Source organism: Lacerta agilis, chromosome 8, assembly GCF_009819535.1.
Source record: "Lacerta agilis isolate rLacAgi1 chromosome 8, rLacAgi1.pri, whole genome shotgun sequence".
NCBI classification, from domain to species: Eukaryota; Metazoa; Chordata; class Lepidosauria; order Squamata; family Lacertidae; genus Lacerta; species Lacerta agilis.
In genome coordinates this window covers 49,497,053-49,522,669 of record NC_046319.1, presented here as the reverse complement: position 1 = coordinate 49,522,669, position 25,617 = coordinate 49,497,053, and the positions used below count along the sequence as shown (strand labels likewise).

The window sequence follows — 25,617 nt, the reverse complement described above, 5'->3', positions numbered from 1 at the left end:
AGGTCCATCACATTCGTAACTCAAGAAGGGGGTTATGCAGACAGTGGACGTCCCAGTTCTCTACTGCTGTCTTCAGCTGTAGACACAGATGAGTGTGTGCGCACATATGTGCACATGTGCATGTATATCCAAATGCATCTGACATTAGATTCTGTATTCCACAACAATTCAAGCATAACTCTCTCCCTTGGTCCCCCGACAACCACACTTGTGTGTTGCAAAGGCAGGGTGGGAGCCTTTGGGCCTAAAAGTTCAGCTAACTACTTCAACTAAAGGTGACTTTTCTGAGTCCTGTTACAAAGGAGTCTCTGTTTTCCCTCTCAGGGGCTGCGTCATTGGACCGACATTTCATTTCAATGTCCCATCCCTCGATTTTGGGGATGTCTCATTTGGTAAGTTTGCACTATTTGTGGATTGTTGTTGTTGTTAATTATAATTATTAGTTAGATTTCTTTAAAAACTAGGCCACTTGTGAACCCTACTTGTAGGCTAGACTGGCTTTAAGGACATAATAAATGTGTTGCTCAATCAGACCAACATCTATCTAATACTCTGGTGCTCTGTTTCCTACTAAGGGCCGCCACCCAGGTGGTCACAAAGAGCAGTGCATGGAAATTGTGATGGGTTTGTCCTTTCATACCCAGATAGCTTAGAGTAGCCTTCGCCAACCTCTGTGTGGCCTTCCAGCTGTTTTGGACCAGTACTCCCATCAGCCCTAGCCAGCATGGCCACCTACTGTAGGGAGTACCAGCTTGGCTTAGAGTGTGCATTTGGCAGGAGTAGAAATAATAGGATGGGGAGGGCTAGGTAAGGGCAGCTGAGAGTGTGCTCAAGGTGAGGCATTGGTTCTTCTCCAGGAAATGGTGATCGTGAAGTGAGTTTTAAGGTGGGTTTTGAAGAAAGAAGTGGAAGCTGTTGTAAGAGAGCCTAACAAAAGTAGATGAGATGGGGGTGGTGAAGAACCTAGGGAAATAAAAATAAATATATATAGCAGATAATATTAAGGAAGGATTAGGGTTGACTGGGATTAGTTTCAAGAAAGACCAAATAAAGTACCACTTCATGCAATGCGTAATTTCCTTCTGGAATTCATTATTGTGAGAACAAATGATGGTCACTGGTTTTGAATAATAAAAAAGACCAATTAATGTCTTTCAAAACCAATTAGCTATGATAGCTAAATGGACTGCCTCTGAATCTTGGGGGTTCCAGCTCTAAAAACCATCAAATCAGTGAGGAAAGGACAGCTGTCTTTCCATCTTATGGACTCCCAGAGGCATCTGCCTGACCACTGTGGCTGGACTAGGTGGACTGTTGGTCTGATCCTCTTGTTATGTTCCTATTGCTGATGTAGCTATTCAACCACCCTGTTCTCCTTGCAGGTCTGTATTTGTTTCCCTCTTCCTGCTGCAAACTCATCTTCCCCAATATATTCTTAACTCATTATTTCAGATAATTTCCATTCCAGTGTTGATCCTGGCTCCTCTGTCCCAGCCTCATTAAAGACAATCTGACGTTTAAATGTGAAATCAATAGTGGTGCGGCTGAAGGCGTAATTGGTGCTTGATATCCACCATAACCTGCCCCATCCTGCCCCATTCTTGTTATTCAAGAAAACTCATTACTTTTTCTGCACATTTCCCATCACGCAACACCATTTCATTTTAGCCCTCACCTCTTTGTTTTTGATGAATAAATTAAAAATAAAAATCCAACCGAGTCCTTTTGCTGGCTGTCCTACCTAGAGAGCTACCTTTGAAGAGTGTTTGGAAATTCCAGATGGTTCAGAATGTTGTAGCCAGACAGGAATACCTTGGTCATGGTAATCAATACATTGATAACCTCATGTCTGGATAATTTATAATGGCTTTATATATGAGGCTTCCCTTAAAGATGACTTGGAAGCTTCCATTAGTGCAGAACTCAAATCCCAAAATTCTGACTGGTACAGCCAGGTAGGTTCATACTGAATCAATTTTGAAAGAACTGCATTGGCTGCTGCTTCCAAGCCCAATTCTGAGTGCTGGCCCTTTTAAAACCTTAGAAAGCTTGAGACCCAAATACATGGTGGAGTTCCTCTTCCTATGTCATAAGATCTTTGATCAAGGCCCTGCTCTGAGTGCCTTCTGTGGTGGAAGTATGTGATGTATTTTAAAAGGAAAAGCCCTGAGTGGGGAGGGCATTCCAAAGTTTCACCATGACATTTTGTTAACCTGTTATGCTAATCTGTTAGTATGAATAATTTTTTACTTATGCCTATTGTACCTATTTGTGTTGATCTACCTCTTGTGCCTATTTATGCTTATCATGGAGTTGTTTTGGATTAAGAGTAGTCTAGAAATATTTTAAATATATAAAATATTGACCAGGAAGAGTAATTCAGAGCATGTGGCTCCTAGGCTATACCAACTTTGTTTGCTAATAATCGATTTCCATGAACAATTCAAAGTGTTCTACACAACTTGGGACCAGATGGTCTCATATTCTCCCACTTGAGCTTTCCCAGCTTTTAAGACCCTCAGGAGCCCTTCGCTCTGTCCCACCAACCTCTGAAGCACATGACCTTATCACTGGCTGCTTCTAGGTTCTAGAACTCCTTGCTAAGGATTTCATTGAACTTCTCCTGAGCAGATCTTGACTCACTACCATATCTGGGCTTGGGAGTTACTTTTAGATTGACAACTGTGTAGATTGGAAATTAGCCTTGAGAAGTGGGCAGAGGGTTCCCTTCCCTTCTAGCATATGGCTTGGAGTGTCATTTAGGAATCCCACTCTCCTTGCAAACCATGTATGGTTATTCCTTCTATACCTGTAGGTGAAGAGTTGTTTCTACACATTGAGGGACTGTTTCTGTATGACATGGGCCTGTGCGCTTGCTGTGTGGGCCGTAGGCACAAACTCCTTTACCTAAACTCCTTTACCTTTACCTAAAAGAAAAAGTTGACTGTGTGGAGGAGTCCAAATGAGTGTCCTTTGGGGTCACTTTCAGTGCCTTCATGGAGCTCCTTCACAATTCCTGTTGGGTGAAAACATTCTCTTGCAGGTTTCCCCCATACCCTGTCCTGCTGCCTCAGCAACACCTCTTTGGTGCCCATGACCTTTGACCTTCGTGTCCCAGGAGATGGCACTGGGGAGCCAAGTGTCATGAGTGAGCATCAAGCCTCTGACATCTCAAGGCCAACGTGGAGGAAGGCACGCAGTGGAGGGGCAAAGCCCAAAGAATTTACCATCACTCCCAACCGAGGCACCATCCGCTCACAAGGACTCATGGACATCCAGGTACAGTGCCACTTATGCTGCTGTTTGTCCTCAGTGAGGAGCAGGTGGATCCTTAAGTACAGCAAATTGATTATAGGACTTGTGCTGAGGATAGATTGTATTATAAAAGCTCACTAAGCTATGAGGCAATTATTGACTTGCAGAATCACTCACTTGAAAGTCAATTTAAGTTACAGTAATGTTCATACTGTTCACATTGGAAGAGCTTGGAGAAACTGGCCAGTGACCTCAAATGAAAAGAGAGAGAATTCCCCACCTATATACAAAGGGCTGCCAACTCCTACTTCATTTGTAGCATCTTCAGGACTTGGCCTTTTCTGTCTTTTCTTCCTGCGAAAATAATGCATGTTCAAACTCTACTCTGTGCTGTTTGAGGCCACATAATCTGCTCCTTGCAGAATGTCTCTCATGCTATCTTTGCTCCCATTTGTGTTAAACTCCTTTTTCTCTCCCATCACTGTATTAAGGTTGCATCACCCCTCATGGCTTGGGGGCAAAAGCTGGGGTTACTTGGGACCTCCAACCATTTTAAGGAGCACAAAAATCTTTCCTCATAAAGCTGCCACTGTCTTGCTCTTCTTACAATTGAAGTAACCATGTCACCAATATTTACCGTAAGATGTGCCTGTCCAACACTCCTTTCAAAGGAACTCCCTTTAATTGGGGGAGGTGCAAGACCCTTAACAGCATGGGACCCAGTAGTGATGAGAGTAGGGTACCCTGGCACAGACTTACAATTATGAAGTATTTATTTTATTAAGGAAATCAGAGTTTACAGACATTTAGAGGGAAATATGAACAAAGATAAGAACAAAGAATTACAATGTAAACATCTTCTTGCTTCCTGGGTACCCAAAGATGGTCAGGACAGAGGGCAGAAAAATAGATCATGTTGCCTCTGTGAGTACAGAGGGGGTTGGATAGGAGAATAATAATAATAATAATAATAATAATAATAATAATAATAGTCACTTGATTGAGTGCACTCTAGGTCTCAAAGGTAGAAGTTGTGTCTCTCTTACTGATTTTCACATTTCCATATCTATTACCTATACAGCACAGAGAACTCGCAGCCCCCTTTTAATAGAACAATATACCGGTTAGTTGGGAGAAGATGGGATCAACCTGAGTCAATCAATCAGAGATGACAGTTCACAGAGGATAGCCATCATATAATGGGGTCATCAGAGAACACAGTTCTCTCACCCATTCACACTCCATGCAGATAGTGTGCTAGGAAGCTATACATTTATCTTTCTAAATAGTGCATCAGCTAAGAGCACACATCTCACAGGGTGACTAATCTCCATTCATTCAAGGGAAGTATGTGCCCTCACATGGAGGTTAGGGTTGTTTAAAAATCCAAACTGGTAGGTATCAAAGATGACATTAAGGTGACCAAACTTTTAAAGATACAGCTTATTTCTGCTGTGCACCTGTCTCCCAAATCAGGGGTTACCAGTGTGGCACTCGTAGACACACATGCAGCTGCTGAGACTTTCCCTGGTGCCCACAGAATACACTCCCCCCACTGAAATTAAACTTGAAAGAAGCATTTCATTGTAGTCAATAAAATAGGTTGTCCTGTGTGCTTGTTTGTGGGTGGTGTGATGGTACCCATGCCTGTTTCTTTGTTTTGCAAATGAGCCCACAGGCCCCAAAATATGTTGAGCAAAATCAGCCCCTAAAAATTTGAGGGGGGATTTCCATGGGCATTCTGGGGGACTTGGAGGATGGTCAAGCCTCTGAAGACCACATGGTAAAATGGGTGTGGCCAGGACAGAAAATTGGGCATGACCACTTAATTTTTATTTATTTTCAGCCTTTCAGAGCCCTCTTCCTCTAACCAAAATTCGCCCAAATACATTTTATATGCTCACCAGTATGATCAATAGGTAATGCTGGTTTTCTTCTATTCATTGCTGGCGTCATTGTTTCTCCCACTTTGATGATCGTTCAGCTTTGGCTGCTGAAGGCATCAAAGAAACAATGCAAGTGAGACATCTTACATGGATTGTGCTGGGTGAGAACTGGCCCACAGTGCTTTGAAGATTGTTAGGGCATGTTGCCATCAGAAACATTTTGTCACAATCCTTACACCTTTTTTCTGTTTTATTTTATATCTCTCTGTGCCCCAAAATCCCAGGGCTACTCTTCTTATATTTTTTTACATGCCTGCCTTTGGGGGACTGGGATTTGGGCTGGTCAATCACAAGGTTATGAACCTTGTTCCTGTAACCTGAATTCTTTCTGCCTTTTCCCATGGCAGGTGACCTTATGTTCCAACACTGTGAAGACGTATGAAACAGCACTAGTAGTCGATGTGAAGGGGAGTGGAGAAGATGTACTGGCTCTCCCAATCACAGCGAGGTATTCCTACTTTGATTGCTGTTTTTGCTGGAATCCTGTGTGTTGTGCTGACTCCATCCTTTGTGCCAATTCTGCATGAGATGGGCATTGCAACAGCATAATTGCATTGTTTGAGTATCTGGGTGCAGCAAAATGCAACATAAGAAGGCGTTTGTGACTGCTTCAGTAAGAGCAACCTGAAAAATGCAAGAGCTGTCACCTCTGTCTTGCTTTATTTCTTTGCTTTCTCTTCCCTCTATGCACTTTAAGTCCTGGTTTCAAAAAGCACTTTCACACTGCCTCTGGTAAGTCAGCCCTGGATGTACAGAAATGGACAGTGCTAAAAATTCCAACAGGCTCTTGAAAAAAACAACCTGGCTTTCTTTCAGCAGAAAAGTGAAAGGGAAAAAGATCCCTGCTAGAGCAGCTCCTCTGCGGCCAATAGCTTGGACAAGTCAGCAGTACTGCATGATGTCACCAGGATCCCACATCTGAGTCTCCTGTCCCCTTCCAAGCGTTTAAAACAAAGTTGTTCATAAATTAAGATAGGCTACCAACCAAATGCATCTTCACACTGCAGCAAAGTAAAGTGTGGACATACTGTATAGGCTGATGGACCTTTAAAATATGCCCTTATGAGTTCCAAAATAGTTCTCTCTTCCCCCAGCATAGAAAAAGAACATACTTTTGGTGAGTTAAAAATGGTTTACATACACACTCTCCAAAGGCCAGGTTCATATCCTTTTCTATACAGCATTCAGAAAAAGTTGCACAGGCAGTAAAACCTGACTTAGTTACAGTGGTGAAAGTTCCTAAATTATTGGTATGGGAACAGAACAATAGCCTGTTGGAGCCATGTGGTCTGAGCTTGGAGCAACCAGCTCAGATCTCTTTGCTAAGCTTCTCAGATAGACTGGAAGGCAAACAAAGTCTTAATTACCTAGTCCCTCCCAAGGTGAGGGGAGTGGATATAGCTAAGCATGGCAGGACAGCTTACTCTATGGTATTAAACCCTTCATGCATTAATTAGACATAATGCTGGCCACATGACCCGGAAGCTGTATGCCGGCTCCCTTGGCCAGTAACACAAGATGAGCGCCGCAACCCCAGAGTCGGACACGACTGGACCTAATGGTCAGGGGTCCCTTTACCTTTACCTTTATGTTGGTAATATGAGGCTGGTCATCCCACATTTTCCAGGCCATATCTGACATTCTGTGCAGCAAGACTCTTAACACTCAAAAAGCTGCTAACAATTGTTCAGGGCAAGATCCCTCTCCATCCCTCTTAGTGCCAAGTGAGGGTCTGTGTCTATCGTCTTCACTTCGGATCTACTTTGAGATGGTGTGCTAGGAACTTGGCCTTTCTGAATTCTAGTGGCCACATGGCTGATGATGAGCCTCTTCTTTATAATGATAGATGAGTTATTATTCTCTGCCTCCTCCTTATGGGTCAGATCTAAACAAGCTTTCCTCTCTGTTTATTTGCTCATGTAACTGACTAGATGCAGCACACCTCCACTGCATGTGGCTAATCCCATCCTGAATTTTGGACGTTGTTTCTTGAAGTTCCCATACCAGCAGATGGTGAAACTTGTTAATGAAAGTGATCTTCCAGGGTGCTATGGTGTTCTCCCCCAGGTTAGTTCAGTTGTTTCTATTGTATTTTAAAGGCCCTGAGGAATGAAGGAGAGGATCACCCACACCACTGGCTTCAGACTCATCAGGGAGCCAGAGTGGGTCCCCATGCTAGTGGGAGACTTGTACTCAAATGGACTATTTAGAGTTTTGGAACTTATGACAATCTTTCCAGCAAGACGAATGTTTGCAAAGTAGCTACAGATATAAAGCTGGGAGCAGAGAGGAAATGTTTAAGTCCAGTTATCACAGTTCCTGGATGATTTTATCTGATTTTAGAATATTTGAATCTTTTTTGTTGGAGCTCTTAAGCTACCCAAAATCATGAAGAGCCCTGACGTGACACCAGTGGTCTGAAACTGAGTGTTTTGTCATCAAGATCTTTAAAAAAGAGGTCCAAACAGATGAAATAAATAGGTTTCTTCACTGAGAAGACGTTGGCAGCTTAGCAAGTGAAAAGTATGAAGCAGCTCTCTCTGAAGGTTTGATGTGGTGCTTTTATCTCCTTCCAGGAATATGAGAAGTCCCTCACTGTCTTGCATTCCAGTCCTCTGCCTTGTGGTATCATTCAGCCTCATTCCACTGTTGAGATCCCCTTGGCCTTGGAAGTCCAGGAGAAAGGGCAGCAGGAGGCAGTAGCCTTCATTGCTGTCTTTGGTAATGAACTCTTTCCACTGGTGAGTGAACTAAAGGAGGGACCTGTGTGAGAAGGAGGTCTTCTCCCCTGCCCACTTCCACCCCTTTGCACTCTTAAAATGCTCAGGGAAATGGGTTGTATGTGGTAACGTCCACCTCTTTGTATTGTGTGCATGCTCAGAACTAGTATGTCTCTGGGATATTTGCATATTACAGAGATGAGGATTTCTGGCTACAATCCACTAGTATTCTTATGCTATTTTTGAACGTGAAATTGAGAAGCAACAGTTGCCCCAGGTGATTTTGCACTGTTAAAAGCTGCAGTTCATCAAGGCCAGCCAAGCCATTTATTTATGCTCTTCCTAGCCAGAAATTTAAACAATATATTTGGAAGAGATGCCAAATTCTCTAGGACATCCACACCTTACCAGATTCAGAAAGGAAGGCCTTTGAGGGGCAGTCATGTGCCTACAGCCCTTGGCAGTAAATGTCCATCCCCATCAGGAATGAGGAAGAGACTGAAAGTCTGACTCTTTAAGTTAAAAAGAAGTGACTGCATCCCCCCCCCCCCGCTTTATCCTATTCTAAATGGAAACATGAATGGGTATCTTTCCTCCAGACCTGAAATGTCAGTTAAGCACAAAAGAGATGTTTGTTGGTGCTGGAACAGGATAGAGTTCAGCATTATGATACAATGGAAACACATAATAAGCAGAGACAAATTTATAACAAAGTAGGGTATACAGTTCTTGCTCCCATTATGGAGTCTTTTCAGCTTCTAATTTGTTTCATTTTTATGAGTGCCTTTTAAATAGAGATTATTGGACTGCAGTATCCTTCTGTATCACATCTGGCTGGTGCATGCAAAATCTTCCTTCTGCTTTTCATAATCTGCCTTCTTTGTTGCATGTTCTGTTCATGCTCTGGGTTTTGTCGTTTCACTGCTAACAACAACAACAACAACAACAACAACAACAACAACAACAACAACAACAAATTTCTGGGCTTCCCCAGCCACTCTGGGTGGCTTCAAACAAAATACTAAAAATACATTAAAACACCAGCAGATCACACTTGGGGGCAGGCTGCTTGGCACTGAGATACCAGTAGGTCAAGATTAGAGGATAAACCAGTCCCAAATAGGGCTTGCCTCTGGCAGAATTGGCTTCCAGTTTGGTCCCCCTCCATCGTCAGATGCGCGCTCTGCAGTGACCTGCAAACACGGTGGCTAGCTGGAGAAAAAAGGAGGGGTTCAGGCTCCCCCCCTCCAAAATCAATCCTTTTATTTATGTCAGGTGGGCTTTTCATGTGCAAAAGGACTGTCTGCCTATATTATATTGGTGAGCATGTAAAGGGCAAGAGCAGTCAGACTCCCAAGTGAAGTCCAGCAGCAGTATTTATTTTGAACTGAGGCCTTAGGGTTGAAAATGCAGGGCCCAGGTCTGTACTCATACTCAGTTTAGGTGGGGACCTCCGACTGAGCCAAATCTTGTCAGCCTGAAGATCTCTTTGAACAGAGGAAGACATTGAGTTACCTTCCAGATGTTGTTGGGAGTCCATCATCCTCAGCCAGCCTGACTCATGCCCAGAAGTAATGGGGGATTGAGCCCAACCACTTCTGAAGGGCACCACATTGGCTACCCAAGGCCTTAGTACAGTCCCATCTCCCTTTCAACAGCCAGAGTCTGATGTTGACTTTTCATCTTTGTTTCCTGTTTTTGTTATTCTCTGTGACAGACGATCCAGCTTGTGTCCTTTGGAGAAGGCCCTGTTGTTTATGTGCATCCTGCTAAGCTAGACTTTGGCTCCATCCAGGTTTTAAAAGATGTTTCTCGGGTGCTCTATCTTTCCAATCAATCTGTTATTCCTGCACCATTTGAGGCACAGATGGTAAGCAGAGTGTGGCATGGTTTCTAATGAAAACTGTGAATGGGAAGGAATTATATCTATAATAGCCTGTGGTGTGGTTGTATGTGAAGGCGTCTCATTAAACTATCTTGGGCTGAAAGGTCATTGGATGTGGTTGCATTCATGTGTTTCTGGGTGGCTTCCAAATGCATGAGACCTTCACTGACATAACTTGATGCTCTTATTGTCTCCCAACCATACCTTCTTGCCATTTCCCCTTTCTTCCTTATAGTAGTGATGGTCACTGAGCTGTGCTGGTGTGATTTACATCCCTTGGTAAGCAGGGGCAAGGCATTTTCTACAAGGCTTTCTGCTGAGAATCTGCAAGTGGTCCAGGGGATAAGGATGTTGGATGTAAAGCTGGGAAGCCTGGATAGGTCCCTTCTCACTTTTTCAGGAAAAAAAAATGAGTTAAAGTAAATGGTGAAGAAGGAAGGAATCAACTACAGAGTGTTTTGCACAGGAAATTTTGCACCTGACAAATACATACTGTACTAAAAGGATAAGCTATGACCTGGAAGTTCTTGGTGCAAATGTTAGCCTCAGCCATGACCTTACAAGGTACCCTTAAACAAGACAATGTCTTCAGTCTCCTATCTGTAATTTGGGAATAATAATTACAGTTGCCTTAAGCTGGTGATTGTAAGGATTACAGAGGTCATGTGTGTGAAGTACAATTTTATCACTCTTCCAAAAAATGTTTCTTTAGCCAAGGATGTTGTTGAGAAGGCTGAAATAAAAATCAACCTCTTCCCTAATCCTCTGCCCTTCTTCCTAAGATCTGTCACTGAGACTGTTAGTCATCTGGGCAGGGAGTCACTTGAATCCTGTCGAATTTCACAAGCATAAGAATTGGTGGCAGGGGAGGGTGTTGTTTGGAGTGAGAGAGGCATCTCCAGCTGTGCTCTTAACAGCTGTGTGGCAGCCTCTGTGCCTCCTCTGCCAAATGCACTGCTGAGCAATTTCAGAAGTGATCATTCGCTCTCTATTAATTACTGTCAACATTTAACCAGAAGAGCAGTTGTGCACCCAGTGAAGCGGTCACAGAAGACCAGCCCACTTTTGGAATGGTTTTATACTTTCACAAAGATGGTGGACATGATAGCCAGGTGTTTTATTATCTGATACTGCCAGTGTGAACTGTACAGGTCTAGAACTGTGTATATGAACTGGTCTGGAAATGTAAACTGTATCTGGCAGAGTTGGGATGGTTCTGCAGTTATTTGAACAATATGGTCACAGACTTGTTTGACCTACCGGTAACTACAGAGAGCAGGTTGGGATGCTGCTTCAAAACCCAGTGAAGCCATGAACCCAAGAGTAATAACGATTTAGTGCATCAGTGGGCAGAGGCAGGCTGCCCTTCCCTGGTGGGAAGCAACTGGAACAAAGTGGCAACACAAGAATGGGACTTTTCTGTAGTAGCTCTCTGTTTGTGGAATGCTCTTCCCTTGGAGGCTCACCTGGCACCTTCATTACATACTTTAAGGCACCAGGTGAAAATGTTTCTCTTTAACCAGGCCTTCGACTGATTAACATTTAATGTCCTTTTAAATGTGTTTGTGGGAGGGGGGGTTATTGTTTTTTTGTTTTTTATTATGTATTTCGTGTTCATATTTTGTATTTTTATGTTGTGAACTGCCCTGTGATCTTTGGATGAAGGGTGGCATGATGGCACCGAATTGCTTCCAGGCTTTCTGGACTTCCGGCGAGGGCGCCATTGCCGGTGGCTGGGAGCTGTCTTCGTTCCGAGACAGCTCCGGTTTTCCCGGGGGCTGGGAGACCCGCAACCGCGCTGCGGGCTCCGGTGAGCCGCGGGAGGGGCGTCCCGCGGTTTGGGCTCTCCAGCGGGCCCCTTTGCATCGCCCCATTCTCGAGCCTCCCTTGTAAAAGGGGGGTTCGAGTGAATGGGCAACGGCGCGGGACTGTGGAGGCTGTCCCCATCCGGGAAAACACAGCGGCGGCCGCCGCCAGCTTTAGAGCACTCCCGTTCTTCCTCATTTGATCCCAAAACAAGAAGAAACCCGTAAGCTGTAAGTACGGGGCTTAATTGGACTATAAAGTTGTTTATTTTGCTTTAGGGGAGAAACTTTAAAGAGGAAGTCCGTTTCTCGCCTGCCTGACAAAAGAATAGTAACATTGACTCTGGCTGTTGCTACTTTTAACTGATACAAAGTTTTTCTTGACTTGGTGGATTTGCAAAGTAAACCCGGTTAGGGGGAGAACTAAGAATTTTGAGGTATTCCTTCTGATTGTGGCTTATAAGATGAAGAATTTTTGCACTCTGATTAGGGGGAAATGGCGGCTGTAATTTGAGACTGGAAGATGGAAAAGTACTGATTCTTGTTATTTCCTGCCTGCCCTTCTGGTTTCGTTTCCACGATGGCTCCGGACTTAGCAATGACTCCTCGACAAAGGGAAATACTTTTGAAATTAGAACTTTTGCAACAGAATGTCACTGAGATTGGAATTGCTTTTAAGGATTTTGCCAAGGAACTCAGAGAATTAAAAGAATTATCTAGAGAGAGAAGTTCAGTAAGTTTTGCTGAAGAAGAGAAGACGCAACTTCAAAAAGAAGAAGAACATCCCTGTCGACGTGAGAGGTCCAGGGAAGGATATTGTGACGTTATAACGGTTTTATGGGGTGGGAGCCCAGAAATACAGGAACAACAGTTTTGGAAATTACAATTACAATCTGATTTGAAGATTGAACTGGAGATGCTTTCTTTGAAGAGACTAGTAAAGATACTTTGGGACAATGCTCTGGTTTTCTGGCATCAAGAAAAAGGGGACATTCTAACAAATGGTTTTGGAAAAGGTTGTGGGGAGGCCCGGTGGGTGACTGTGATGGAAGGAGAGAAGATGGCGAGAAGAGGGGTAGGGTGAAAAAATGTATATGATTGCTAGGAAGGCTTATCACGGTACCCCGACGTCAGAGAGCGAAAATGGATTTAGATTAGAGAAGAAATACTCAGGTTTTTATGTTATAATATTGGTTTAATATTTTATAAAGTTTGAATTAGAAGCAACAAAGCAACAGTTTTATGGAACTAAGAAAGGAAAAGGTTATAAGAAATTAAGATTTGTAATATGAGGTGGTATTTTATTACTATTTAGAATTTAAATGATGTATGAGATTGAGAGAAAGAAGAAGAATGATGGTGAATGTAATGTTTAAAATAATTAGATAAGTTACTAAAGTAAAATTAGAACTGAAAGCAAGAGAGAGAACGGGGGAAGTCCCCCTCTAATTAGGATTTGGAACAAGATTTAAGTGATAGCTGGAGTGTCTAGGTGTGTAAGGTATGTATTTGTTTTCATTTTATTTTGTTGATGTTGTTTGTAGTGTTTGTTTTTGCTGTTATTGTTATTGTTATTATTTGTTGTTGTTTTTGGGTTGTATTTGTTCTATACATTGTGGAAAATCAATAAATTTATGTTAAAAAAACAACAACGAATTGCTTCCAGGCTTTCCAAAGAGGAGGTTTGAGATTCCACACACCGTTGTTTTGTTCTGCCCATAGCAACTTTTTGCTCATAATGAAAGGGGTCCACCACAGATTTTGTGAATAGGATGGAACCTGGTGAGCACTGTAGAGATTTGTAGCTTCTGCATGTGGATCAGGGCCTGACTGAGTGCCAGGGCCCCTCACTGGTGCCTCCAGGGTCTCTGTAAGCAGTTCCCCACCTGAGCTGCCTGAAGGTTGCGGGAGTCACTCCATGCTTCAGTCTTCCTGAATGGCATGTGGAGCTCTCTGTGACGCTGCGTCTGCAGACGGAAACTGCAGTTAGTGCAGAATGTTCCTGTCCAGCTGGTGAGAGCAAGATGTAGAGAATGTGTCCACTACTGTAGTTCAGCTACTTGGTTTCTGAACTAAAAGTTCTAGCATTTGCCTTTCAAGCCCTGTAAATGGCTTGGCTCTGCTGTGCTTGCTGAAACACTTTCCTGCATATTTCTTTCCCTTGCCTTGAGATCTGCTCACAAGGAGAGAAAAGGCCCATTTTGCATGCCTGGGTGAAGAAAGCAAGGCCACCATCATTGTGGTGCCCATCTCTGATAATTCCTGGGCTCTGGCGGGCTACCTCTCAGTGTCAGGTGAAGGTTTCCCTTTATTGGAATGCCTTCATTCCATGCTGTTGATGGGCAGATACAAAGATTTTGCATCTAGAATTTTGCTGCTGCTTATGAGATGTAGGGTGATTTTTATAGTTGACTGTTATTTTATTGATTGTGATTTATGTTTTGCAGAAAAGTGAATAAATAGAAACACTGATAAAAAAATCTGAATAATCTGTTTACTGTGTGATTTTTCTATTTCCTGTTGTAACATTTTTCTACCTTCCTGCCTGTCCTACAGAATGGGAGGCTTTGATCTGATGGTCTGAGGTTCTGAGAATGAAGAGAATTAATACTACTTGATGCAATAACAATTCTCCTAACAGCCTCCTGGTTTTTTGAAAAGCACCCCAGGTCTCTAAAATGTGTGCCAAGTTTGTGCTGTTGTGATCCTCATTTAATTATTTTAATAGATAACTTAATATTTGTTTGGTTTCACAGTCTATGTTTTGCTCTACAGAACACAAATTCTGAAAAGTGAGCTCACTAGTTTGCAGCCATGGGCACATGCTTTTTGGTGGCTTCTGATCTGGGTTTACATATGTGGAATTTCTTGAGAATTGTTTCCTGCTTTAAATACCGGTACTACTGTATCTCTGAGTGGCTCTTTCTTTCTTTCTTTCTTTCTTTCTAAAAATAAGTTTATGCCTTGCCATGTGAGACATAGATGCTAAGACTGGCTTTTGGATTGTGTTTCAGGCCCGAAGTAATTCCCTGTGGAGAATTGAGCCTAATAAAGGAATTGTCCCTCCAGAAAATGAGATATCGATCATGCTAATAGCTAACCTGGATGACACCGTGCTGTTCCAGGACAAAGTTAACTTGAGCATAGAGAACAGCAATTCTTACATCATCCCAATCCAGGCAACTGGCATTGGTACCACCATTGTCACAGACAAACCCTTTGCTCCAGCCATTGACCTGGGACCCCACTTCAGGTAGGCTGGCTTTGTGGCTTGTGGGAAATAGTATTCTGTTTTTGGATGAAAGGATATGAGTTGTTTAATTCTCATAGGGCAGTACAAGTAAATGGAAACATTGAGCTCTTGTCATGATGCCTTGGCAACCTACAAGTAAAGGCAATGTATACTTCAGTACCATAGATCAAATTCCATTTTGTGAAAGCAAAAATAACCCATTCTTGGGCAGTCCTGTGCCCACTTACACCGCATGTATTGTAAATGACTGACTGTGGAAAGTGGTAACATCTCTAAAATGTATGCACAACTCTTCACATCACAGACATGCTTCCCTCTGTAGATATACTTGAAATAATGACTAATCTCACATTTTGTAGCTACCATTGAGGTAAACATGGCATGATGACCAGGTTGATCTAGATGCACTTGCAATCTTAGGAGTTGGCATCACCTGCTCCCTTGGGCTTTGTACTCAGCCCTATATTATGTCACTGCAGTGCACTGTGTGTCGGGGTGCTTTTGGAGACTATTTGGAAACTGCAAGTACTTCCAAATATTACTGCTAGGCTTTCAACTTGGACCAGTACTTAACAACTCTTTGACCCATTTCCATGCACAATTCAAAATACTGATGCTTACCTTTGAAGTCCTTCATGGCTTGCTATGTGGAGCACTGGCTCCTGCAGCATGAACCTCACTAAACCCTGAGATAAACTTTAGATGTAATTCTGCAGGTACCTTTACCCTGTCAAGTAACATGGGTGGTGTAAGGTCTTTGATTAGTTGCTCACGAGTAAGCAGGTCAAACTCCGAGTTTCCTTTTAAAGTTTTATTGTGCAAACTATGTACAGTGCAGAGCTAAAAAGTTCATGTCTGTATCAAGCGTTGGCAGAATCCGGGAATGGCCCCTTCCGGTTCTGACCCCAACAAAAGAGCTTCGGTATACGAAAACCCCACCTCCCATCCTTTCGTTTCACCCCTCAACACCATTGGGGCGCTGGAAGCTGCGTGTCTCTGTCATCGCCCCTTGGACTAGAGGAGTGCAGGGTCTTTCCAGCATCATCAGAGCCACTACCCTCCATTCCCTGAAACGCATGCCCCTCCCCGCTGGAAGCCTCGCTACTCCCTCCGCTGCCAGAAGAGGTGCTGCTGGTCAGGTGGGACCGGGGATCTCTGTAGCATCCTGAGAGCCCTTCCACCACCTTGCGCTGCGCCGGGGACAGTTCCCTGACATCCGGCGACAGAGGAAAGGCTTTATCGCTGGTGGTGCACCACTGCTCTTCTCAAGGAGGCGTGTCTGGAAACCTTGCTGCCTTTTCATCCTTGAGGACATCTCATTATTACGCTGCTTTATCTACTCTCTCTTGTTTCTATGGGGGTTGCTTTCTGAATTATTTCATGAGGCAAATAGGAGTGATTTGGGTGAGGTTTTCACATGAGCAGGATTGAGCTGGGTTAGGGACCTCCTGTTGTCACAAGTTGCTCTACAGACATGGGTGCCCTTAGAGTGATGGCTTCATTTTATAAAAAGCAAAATCTAGCTAATTAGGGAAATGCCCTCCATTGAAGTGGGAAGCAGTGGTGGAGGGATGGGGGATTTTTTCATTTTGACAGACGTTTCTATCTTTTAATCCCGGCCTCTTATTTTCTGATTCCTGGGATTAAACACTGATTTCTGAGAGGGGTGTGGAAGTAAATATTTTAAGGTGTTATTTTTCACATGCATCTATACTGTTGTTTCCACAATCACCCCCTTCCCCCATGGTAGTCAATGGAGAGAAAAATTCCTGCTGGAATTCCCCAAAAATTCCTGCTGGAAATCACAAACCTGTCCCCACCAGTGATCCTTGGGGTAACAGTCCTTCCTTGGGAGGCAACATTTCACATACCCCTGTCTTTCCTGGGACCCTCACCCTTTGCATCTGCCCCACTATGATTGCTATCATAGCCACTCAAAAAATGGTAAAGTCTTCTCTGACAGGAAAACATGTCACCTATTATTCTGACATTTGGCAAGCTTCTTCCCCTTAGCTGCAAATGGTTTCCAGTTCTGGCAGAAAACAATAGCTTTTCTTTTAAAAACAAAAACTTTCTGGATGTATCAGTATACAACCTGTAATAGGTGTAATCTACTCTGGAGGGACCCCTATGCCAACAAATTTAATTTCACTTCAATGAAAAGAAAAATAATTTTGAGCTGTTTTTAGATTCCCCATTATAGAGAAACTTTCTTTTCAACAGATCTTACTAGTTTGGTCCTTGGAAAAACATAAAGCAACTCTCAAAACAAACTGGGATGCTTTCCAAAGCTACAGGTGCAAGTCAAATCTTGGGAGCAGTGCACATCTCTAGTTTTTGATCTTGTTTTGTGTGGTGTTTTAAATGGTTTGCTTCAACTTGTCAGCTGCCCTGGAAATATTGATACTGTATTGAAGGTTTGCATCTAAATCCCTTAAATAAATATTCCACAAAATATAGTAAAGACCATTCTTATTTGCTGTCCTGAGATTTAGCCCCTCTCTGCCCCTCCTTTCCTAGCTTGGATTCCTGCTGCTATCGCTTCAGGATCACTAACCGTGGGCGCCGCACGCATCAGCTCTACTGGATGACAGAAGGCTTCCCCCCATTCCGCCAGCGCAACACCCTCCCTCCCATCAATGCTAACACAAAGAAGAAGTCCTCTGAACTTCCGCTCTTTAAGCTTCAACCATTGAGGATGGAGCTGACCCCAGGAAAAAGCATGGACATGATGCTGGAAGGCTGTTCTGACGTTCCCAAGGTAGAGGGACTTTCACCTCTTTGTTGGGGGCATTTTGGGCTCTCAGTTACTTATTTTTAGAAAATAATAATAATAATAATAATAATAATAATAATAATAATAATAATAATAATAATAATTAATAATATAATTTATTTGTACCCCGCCCACTCTGGGCGGCTTACAACAAATATTAAAATACATTTAAAAAATCAAAGATTAAAAACTTCCCTAAGTAGGGCTGCCTTCAGGTATTTTCTAAATGTCAGGTAGTTGTTTATCTCTTTGAACTCTGATGGGAGGGCGTTCCACAGGGCGGGTGCCACTACCGTCTGCCTGGTTCCCTGTAGCTTTGCTTCTCGCAGTGAGGGAACTGCCAGAAGGCCCTTGGCGCTGGATCTCAGTGTCCGGGCTGAACGATGGGGGTGGAGACGCTCCTTCAGGTATACAAAACCAACTTCTTTCAAGGATTGCTGCCATGTCACAAGTTGCCTGTAAGGTCCGCTGGGTGGCTACTCATGAGTAAACTGCCAAAACTCTGTCCTGTCTTTTAGAAGTTTTATTGTGCATACTATTTACAGTGCAGAGCTACAAATTCATGTCTGTATCAGTCACTCGCAGAATCCGGGAGTGGTCCCTTCCGGCTGTGGCCCCAACATAAGAGTTTCGGTATGCGAAATCTCTGCCTCCCCTCCTTATGTTTCACCCCTCTGCGCATTTGGGGCAACGGAAATGGCGTGCCTCCTCCCTCGAGTGCAAGGTCTCTCCAACATCCCCAGAGCCTCTGCTCTCCAGCCTCTGAGCTGGCTGCCCCTCCCCACTGGATACATCGCCAGTTCCCTGACATTGCCATAGTAGCATTAGCTGCATTTCAACTACTTGTTGCCAAGGGTTACTGTAGCTACCATATAGTCAATCTCAAAACATCATATATGGGTTTTTATAACTGATGTAAGAAGAGTTCTACAAGTCCTGATCAAAGCTCAATATTCAATTATTTTGTCAAGAGTGATTAATCCAGGAGAGACGAACCTTTTTCAGGCTGAGGGCCACCTTGACCCATGTTCAACCTACATTGTGTGTGTGTGTGTGTGTGTGTGTGTGTGTGTGTGTGTGTGTAAAATAACAACAGGAGACCATTTTTGGTATAAAATACATATTAATGAAATAAAATGTTACATTACAAAAAGGACTAATATAAGTGGCATTAGAGTAAAATGTCTGATATGCCCACAGGAATTAATATAATCCAGGGCACAAAGAGCAAAATATCAACAGTGTATTGATGCCTTTCCTAATGCCTGCAGGGGGAAAATGAGACAGGATTAAGGTTATGCAGTACTGAATTTTAAAATCAACACAGCAAGGCTGCAGTCCTAATCTCATTTACATGGAAGTAAGCCACACTGAATTCAATGAGACTTACTTTTGAGTAGACATGGCTAGGTTTGCAGTCATAGGTGGCTTTATGATTGGCCATTATCTTTGTCTTTAAGGTGCCACAAGACTATTCATTGGGTTTTCTGAAGCAAAAGTTTGACAGTTACACCTCTGGAAATTGATTAATTTTCAAAGGGAACACACAGGGAAGGGAGCCTAATTGTAAATATCTGTTGATGGCCGAGATATGCATATATATTGTGCAATATATGTAAAAAGTTACATTGAAACAGTAGTGAGACTTGTGCACAATAAACCAATCACAGTGGAATAGAAAATATCAGATGAAATGGTGGATGAATTTTGGAACAGATCAAGACATGCTTGTACATCCCTACCATTTACACAAATGGCTGATTATGTCCTTGATTCTCAGTGCCATTTAATTTATTACTATATAGAAGGTGTTTAGTTTTTTAAAAAAAATAATAATAATGACGATGTGGGAAATGTTATGTTGCAACTGGATACCAATATGACCTTTTTGTGGAAGGATGGTATGATCATCACCTTTCCATGATTTGCTTTTAAAGGTCAGTCCTTAGGCACCAACTGGTGCAGAATTCAGGGTATATGGAATTGTCAGGAATCAAACTTCTACAAAAGAGAAATATATATTTGCTAATTCATGCTGCTTTTGTCTGGAACCAAATGGTAGCCAAGGCATAGTTTTTGGGGAGCCCCAAGGCCAGGGGTCCACTGAAATCACCACAGGCATAGTAGCCCAACCACTTTTATTCTGGCAAAAAAACTGTGCTCTTCTTTCCATGTACAGGTCGTAAAGGAAAGGCTGCTCTGTCATGCCATCATAGGGAAGCAATCCGGAAAGGAGCTTATCATGAAGGTTGATGTCATATGTGAATTCATTGCACCCATTCTACACATTTTCCCCAAAGAGATCAAGTTCCAAGTGGAGAAGGTTAGTGCTTTCGCCATCAGCCTGCCTGCTGGCATGTTACAAAGGGCTAGTGGAATGAATGGAGGATGGAGTGGGTTGTGGAAATGGAGGGGGGCTGTGATCAGAAACTGCAAACACACAATCACATTTCAGTTCAAAAGAGGCTCAGATGTTCTGGGCATCATCAGGAGCTAAAGTGACAGCCACCTCAGTTTTGACACAAGGTTTGTGCAGGCAGAGATGGCCAACCTTGTAACACATCAAAACCATGATTGCCAAAGAGATCAGCCCAACTCCTAGGCTCAAAGAGGCCCTTCCTTCACTCCTGCAAAAACATGCTTGCCAAAAGGTCATTTTGCGACTTGTTTAGCTTCCTCCAACTCAGGGCTGAAATGTGGCTTCATAACAGAAATTATTTTCTAAGAAGGAACAGAAGGGGCCATGATCAGCCAGCAATCAAGATGTCTGAGTAACCTGGAGATCCTGCCCTTGGGTATATAATTTCTCTTCAAAGCAGCTGATCAATTGGGAAAATTGGAAAGCTTTTACCCCCACTCAGAAGGGGGAATGTCAATAAATATGCTGAAATCAAAACAAGGCAGTATAACAAACTTTCTCAAGCCACAAGAACATTGCAGAGAAGCCAGGGCAATGAGCCAGCAGAGAAATAGCATGGTGCTTGGCCTGATTAAGACTGCTGAAGCCATGGTAGAAAAAGATACAAATGCAGTGCTGAGAGAAATTTGCAGCTCATGGTATCCTCATTAAATTAAAGAAATTATTGCAGAAACGTAGAAGGAACTGATGGTTCATCTCAGAAATAAGATGAATGCAATGTCAAAGGAATTAGAAGGAATTGTGGAAACTGCATCAGCAGCAATAGATTTAAGCTTACAACATTAAAAAAACCCTTTAAAATTCTTCAAGTGAATATTAATATAAAATCAAAGCTGTAAGGTTTTCAAAACAAACTTAAAGGGTCAATTTTAATCCGAGGAGTTTTGTGGAAGGGGCAGAATATGACAATATTATGGACTTGATAGTCCAGTGATTCAAATTGCTAATACCTGTCTTGTGTGGTCCAGATCCTCCGAGAGACGTTATTATATGTTTCCATAGATCTAAGAAAAAAATAGGCGTTTTTGACTGTGCTTTAGAAATGTGGAAGATACAACTTTTGAAAATTAACACATGGTTCTCTTGACTGCTTCGATCAATGGAACTGGCACAATTACAGGTGCCCATTCTGCATTTGTAAGAACTCGATCTTTTAGTGTGATGGTACCTTCTCAGTAGTGGCACCTAGCCTGTGGAATGCCCTCCTATCAGATGTCAAGGAGATGAGTAACTATATAACCTTCAGAAGACATCTGAAGGCAGCCCTGTATAGGGAAGCTTTTTAATGTGTACTTTTTAAAAATATTTTTATATATTTGAAAGCTGCTCAGAGTGGCTGGGACAACCCAGTCAGCTGGGCAGGGTATAAATAATAAAATAATAAAAATAATAATTATTACCTAAACTTTGGAAATTCTTGCCTATCGATATCAGGCAGGCATCTTCATCGTACTCTTTCCAGCGCCTGCTAAAAACATTTTTGTTTACACAAACCTACCCAGATGTTTAGAAAACTGATGTGAGTTTTAATATGTTTTAATCTATTGTTACTTTAACTTTTCTTATTGATAATTTTATTGATATATATATTTGTAAATCACTTGCAGGGTTTTGTATTTTTGCAATCAAGCAGCGTATAAATTTCATGGAATGAATGAATACATAAATAAATAAAAGGGGATGGAATCACATCAGTTTCTACCCCACCCTCCAATGAATGGGAACAATCAGTGTCCTCTAGTACCAAGTAGCAATTAGTACCAAGTAGCTGGCTATTAAAAGCGTAATGCTATCCCTGCGAGGAGGTCATTTCTCATCATGGAATATGGAAAGGCTTGATAGGATGGGATGGAAAGTGATCCTCTGGTTGATCACTTGGTGCTGTGATGTACACCAGGATATATATTTTTTCTGTTCTTTAATACATCTCAAATGTTTTTGTTTTCCCCTGCCAGGACCCCAATGATAGCCTGAATCCCCAGTACGAACCTCTGACTTTGAAAAATGTTTCGTCTTTGCCAATCAATGTCCTCCTCTCTTTGCAAGAACCTTTTTCCCTCTGTGATACTGAACATGAAATGCTTCCAGTACCCTGTCAGGTATGAGGAGTCTCTTTTCACCTCAGGCCTCTAAGTAAGAGGCCTTTCGCAGGGTACAGTTCAGGCTGCTGGTTGTGACCTGTCCAGTCCTAGACAGCACTGCAAACAGTCTGCAATGACTGAAAATGCAGAAGTCATTTTCAAAGAACTACAGTGGTGGGCAGATACCAATCAGTTATTTATTTATTTATTTATTTATTTAAAATAAACTTTTCCCCCCCCTGATTTAGGCCTTAACTATGGACGTTGGGGAGAAGCATGACCTCTGTATCAGGTTTGACCCTCTCTATAGAGATGACTTGTACAACCGAGTGGCAGAAGAAGTCTTGACTTTCCGTTACCTGGAGCATCCCCATGTAGACTACATCAACCTACGGGGAGAAGTGCGTTTCCCTAACCTACACTTTGAGACAATGGATTTGAATTTTGGCTGCATCTTGAATGACACAGAAGTTGTCCATGAGATCAATATGACCAATTGCAGCCCCCTTCTTGTAAAATACCGCTGGTCCTTCATGACAGAGGATCGTAAGACCTTCATCAGGTAAGAGCAATCATAAGTCCTCCCTTTGGGATTTTGTCTGATGTTCCCAAGATATTGTCTGCAGGTACATGACACAGTCACCCTACTAAGTGGTTAAGCAGGTCTGGGTCTGAATGGGAGATACTTGGGAGTTTAATGGATTCCACCTTGAGACCCATGATAAAGTAAAGGCTGGATCAGAATGTATTAATTATTTACATTGTTTATATTCTCTTGAAACCAACATTTGGTTCCCAATGTCAGCCTGTGGAAGACTCTGATTTGGATGATGCGCCAGCCACCCAACTTTTTTTCCTGATATTTATATTTTATTAAGGTGATTTCAGTTAAAAGAAATAAAGTGATACAGAAAAAAGAAGGAAAAGAGAGAGGGAGAAAAACAACAACAAAGATACATATAAAAGTGAAAATATGCAACAACAATAACAACAATGTTGTTGTTCAGTCGTTCAGTCGTGTCCGACTCTTCGTGACCCCATGGACCAGAGCACGCCAGGCACGCCTATCCTTCACTGCCTCTCGCAGTTTGGCCAAACTCATGTTAGTAGCTTCAAGAACACTGTCCAACCATCTCATCCTCTGTCGTCCCCTTCTCCTTGTGCCCTCCATTTTTCCCAACATCAGGGTCTTTTCTAGGGAGTCTTCTCTTCTCATGAGGTGGCCAAAGTACTGGAGCCTCAACTTCAGGATCTGTCCTTCTAGTGAGCACTCAGGCCTGATTTCTTTGAGAATGGATAGGTTTGATCTTCTTGCAGTCCATGGGACTCTCAAGAGTCTCCTCCAGCACCATAATTCAAAAGCATCAATTCTTCGGCGATCAGCCTTCTTTATGGTCCAGCTCTCACTTCCATACATTACTACTGGGAAAACCATAGCTTTAACTATACGGACCTTTGTCGGCAAAGTGATGTCTTTGCTTTTTAAGATGCTATCTAGGTTTGTCATTGCTTTTCTCCCAAGAAGCAGGCGTCTTCTAATTTTGTGACTGCTGTCACCATCTGCAGTGATCATGGAACCCAAGAAAGTGAAATCTCTCACTGCCTCCATTTCTTCCCCTTCTATTTGCCAGGATGTGATGGGACCAGTGGCCATGATCTTAGTTTTTTTTGATGTTGAGCTTCAGACCATATTTTGCGCTCTCCTCTTTCACCCTCATTAAAAGCTTCTTTAATTCCTCCTCACTTTCTGCCATCAAGGTAGTATCATCAGCATATCTGAGGTTGTTGATATTTTTTCCGGCAATCTTAATTCCGGTTGGGGATTCATCCAGTCCAGCCTTTCGCATGATGAATTCTGCATATAAGTTAAATAAGCAGGGAGACAATATACAGCCTTGTCGTACTCCTTTCCCAATTTTGAACCAATCAGTTGTTCCATATCCAGTTCTAACTGTAGCTTCTTGTCCCACATAGAGATTTCTCAGGAGACAAATGAGGTGATCCGGCACTCCCATTTCTTTAAGAACTTGCCATAGTTTGCTGTGGTCGACACAGTCAAATGCTTTTGCGATGATCGAGATCATTCTATCATTTTTAAATTGCATCCCAGTACAGCTTTCGCCACTCTTTTGTTGACTATGAGGGCCACTCCATTTCTTTTACGGGATTCCTGCCCACAGTAGTAGATATGATAGTCATCCGAACTGAATTCGCCCATTCCTGTCCATTTTAGTTTGCTGATGCCTAGGATGTCAATGTTTATTCTTGCCATCTCATTTTTTACCACATCCAGCTTACCAAGGTTCATGGTTCTTACATTCCAGGTTCCTATGCAATACTTTTCTTTACAGCATTGGACTTTCCTTTCACTTCCAGGCATATCCGCAACTGAGCGTCCTTTCGGCTTTGGCCCAGCCGCATCATCAGCTCTGAATCTACTTGTACTTGTCCTCCGCTCTTCCCCAGTAGCATGTTGGACGCCTTCCGACCTGAGGGGCTCATCTTCCAGCGTCATATCTTTTATATGCCTGTTGTCTTTGTCCATGGAGTTTTCTTGGCAGGGATACTGGAGTGGGTTGCCAGTTCCTCCTCCAGGTGGATCACGTTTGGTCCAAACTCTCCACTATGACCTGTCCATCTTGACCTGTCCATAGCTTCCCTGAGTAATTCAAGCCCCTTCGCCACGACAAGGCAGTGATCCATGAAGGGGATAACAACAATATAACCCCGCAAAAAATATATATACAATATTCCCATTCATTCTTGTATAAATTGGTATACAGTGGTACCTCGGGTTACAGACGCTTCAGGTTACAGACTCCGCTAACCTGGAAATAGTACTTCGGGTTAAGAACTTTGCTTCAGGATGAGAACAGAAATCGTGCGGTGGCGGCGTGGCAGCAGTGGGAGGCCCCATTAGCTAAAGTGGTACCTCAGGTTAAGAACAGACCTCCAGAACAAATTAAGTTATTAACCCGAGGTTCCACTGTAGTGTTATTGTCCTAGTGCTTATGTAAATGTTAATAGCCTACTGCATTTTGTATAAACTCATTCCAAATGTTATAATATCATATCCATAGAGTCTGTGCCTGCCTGTAAGCAGTCCGTTCATAAATTGCCAGTGATGCCATATTGTCAGTCCATTGATTAAAGGGTATCATTTCCTTATTTTTCCAATTTCTCAATATCAATCTCTTGGCCACCATTAGGGCATGGAAAATCCATTTCTGTTGTCCGGTTGATAATTTCCATACTGCAGGCATATAGTTCAATAAAATGTTCTCACACAGGGAGCGCGCTACTCCGCCATCTTCAAAGCTGGAAATCACCCGACTTGAGAGGAAGCTCCTGAGGATGTGGCTTTTCCTTCAGTCTTGACCTGCTAGAGGTTCCAGTTTGGTTCTCAAGGCTGTCCCCCCCCCCCAATCACATACACCTATGAATTAGGTGATGTCACCCAATGAGTGGCTGTCAGCT

General features: G+C 42.7%; 1 protein-coding gene across 1 annotated transcript in view; it reads left to right on the top strand.

The window, feature by feature from the left end:
- The window catches only part of HYDIN (HYDIN axonemal central pair apparatus protein), a 136,685-nt gene that overhangs the window by 32,414 nt on the left and 78,654 nt on the right, over positions 1 to 25,617 (top strand). Inside the window, exons 13-23 of the mRNA XM_033158672.1 lie at positions 325 to 392; positions 3,044 to 3,279; positions 5,549 to 5,649; positions 7,133 to 7,268; positions 7,778 to 7,942; positions 9,639 to 9,791; positions 14,626 to 14,864; positions 17,385 to 17,625; positions 19,820 to 19,963; positions 22,015 to 22,158; positions 22,389 to 22,702. Of these exons, the coding sequence (XP_033014563.1) occupies positions 325 to 392; positions 3,044 to 3,279; positions 5,549 to 5,649; positions 7,133 to 7,268; positions 7,778 to 7,942; positions 9,639 to 9,791; positions 14,626 to 14,864; positions 17,385 to 17,625; positions 19,820 to 19,963; positions 22,015 to 22,158; positions 22,389 to 22,702 (1,941 nt within the window). The remainder of the gene's footprint in view (positions 1 to 324; positions 393 to 3,043; positions 3,280 to 5,548; positions 5,650 to 7,132; positions 7,269 to 7,777; positions 7,943 to 9,638; positions 9,792 to 14,625; positions 14,865 to 17,384; positions 17,626 to 19,819; positions 19,964 to 22,014; positions 22,159 to 22,388; positions 22,703 to 25,617) is intronic.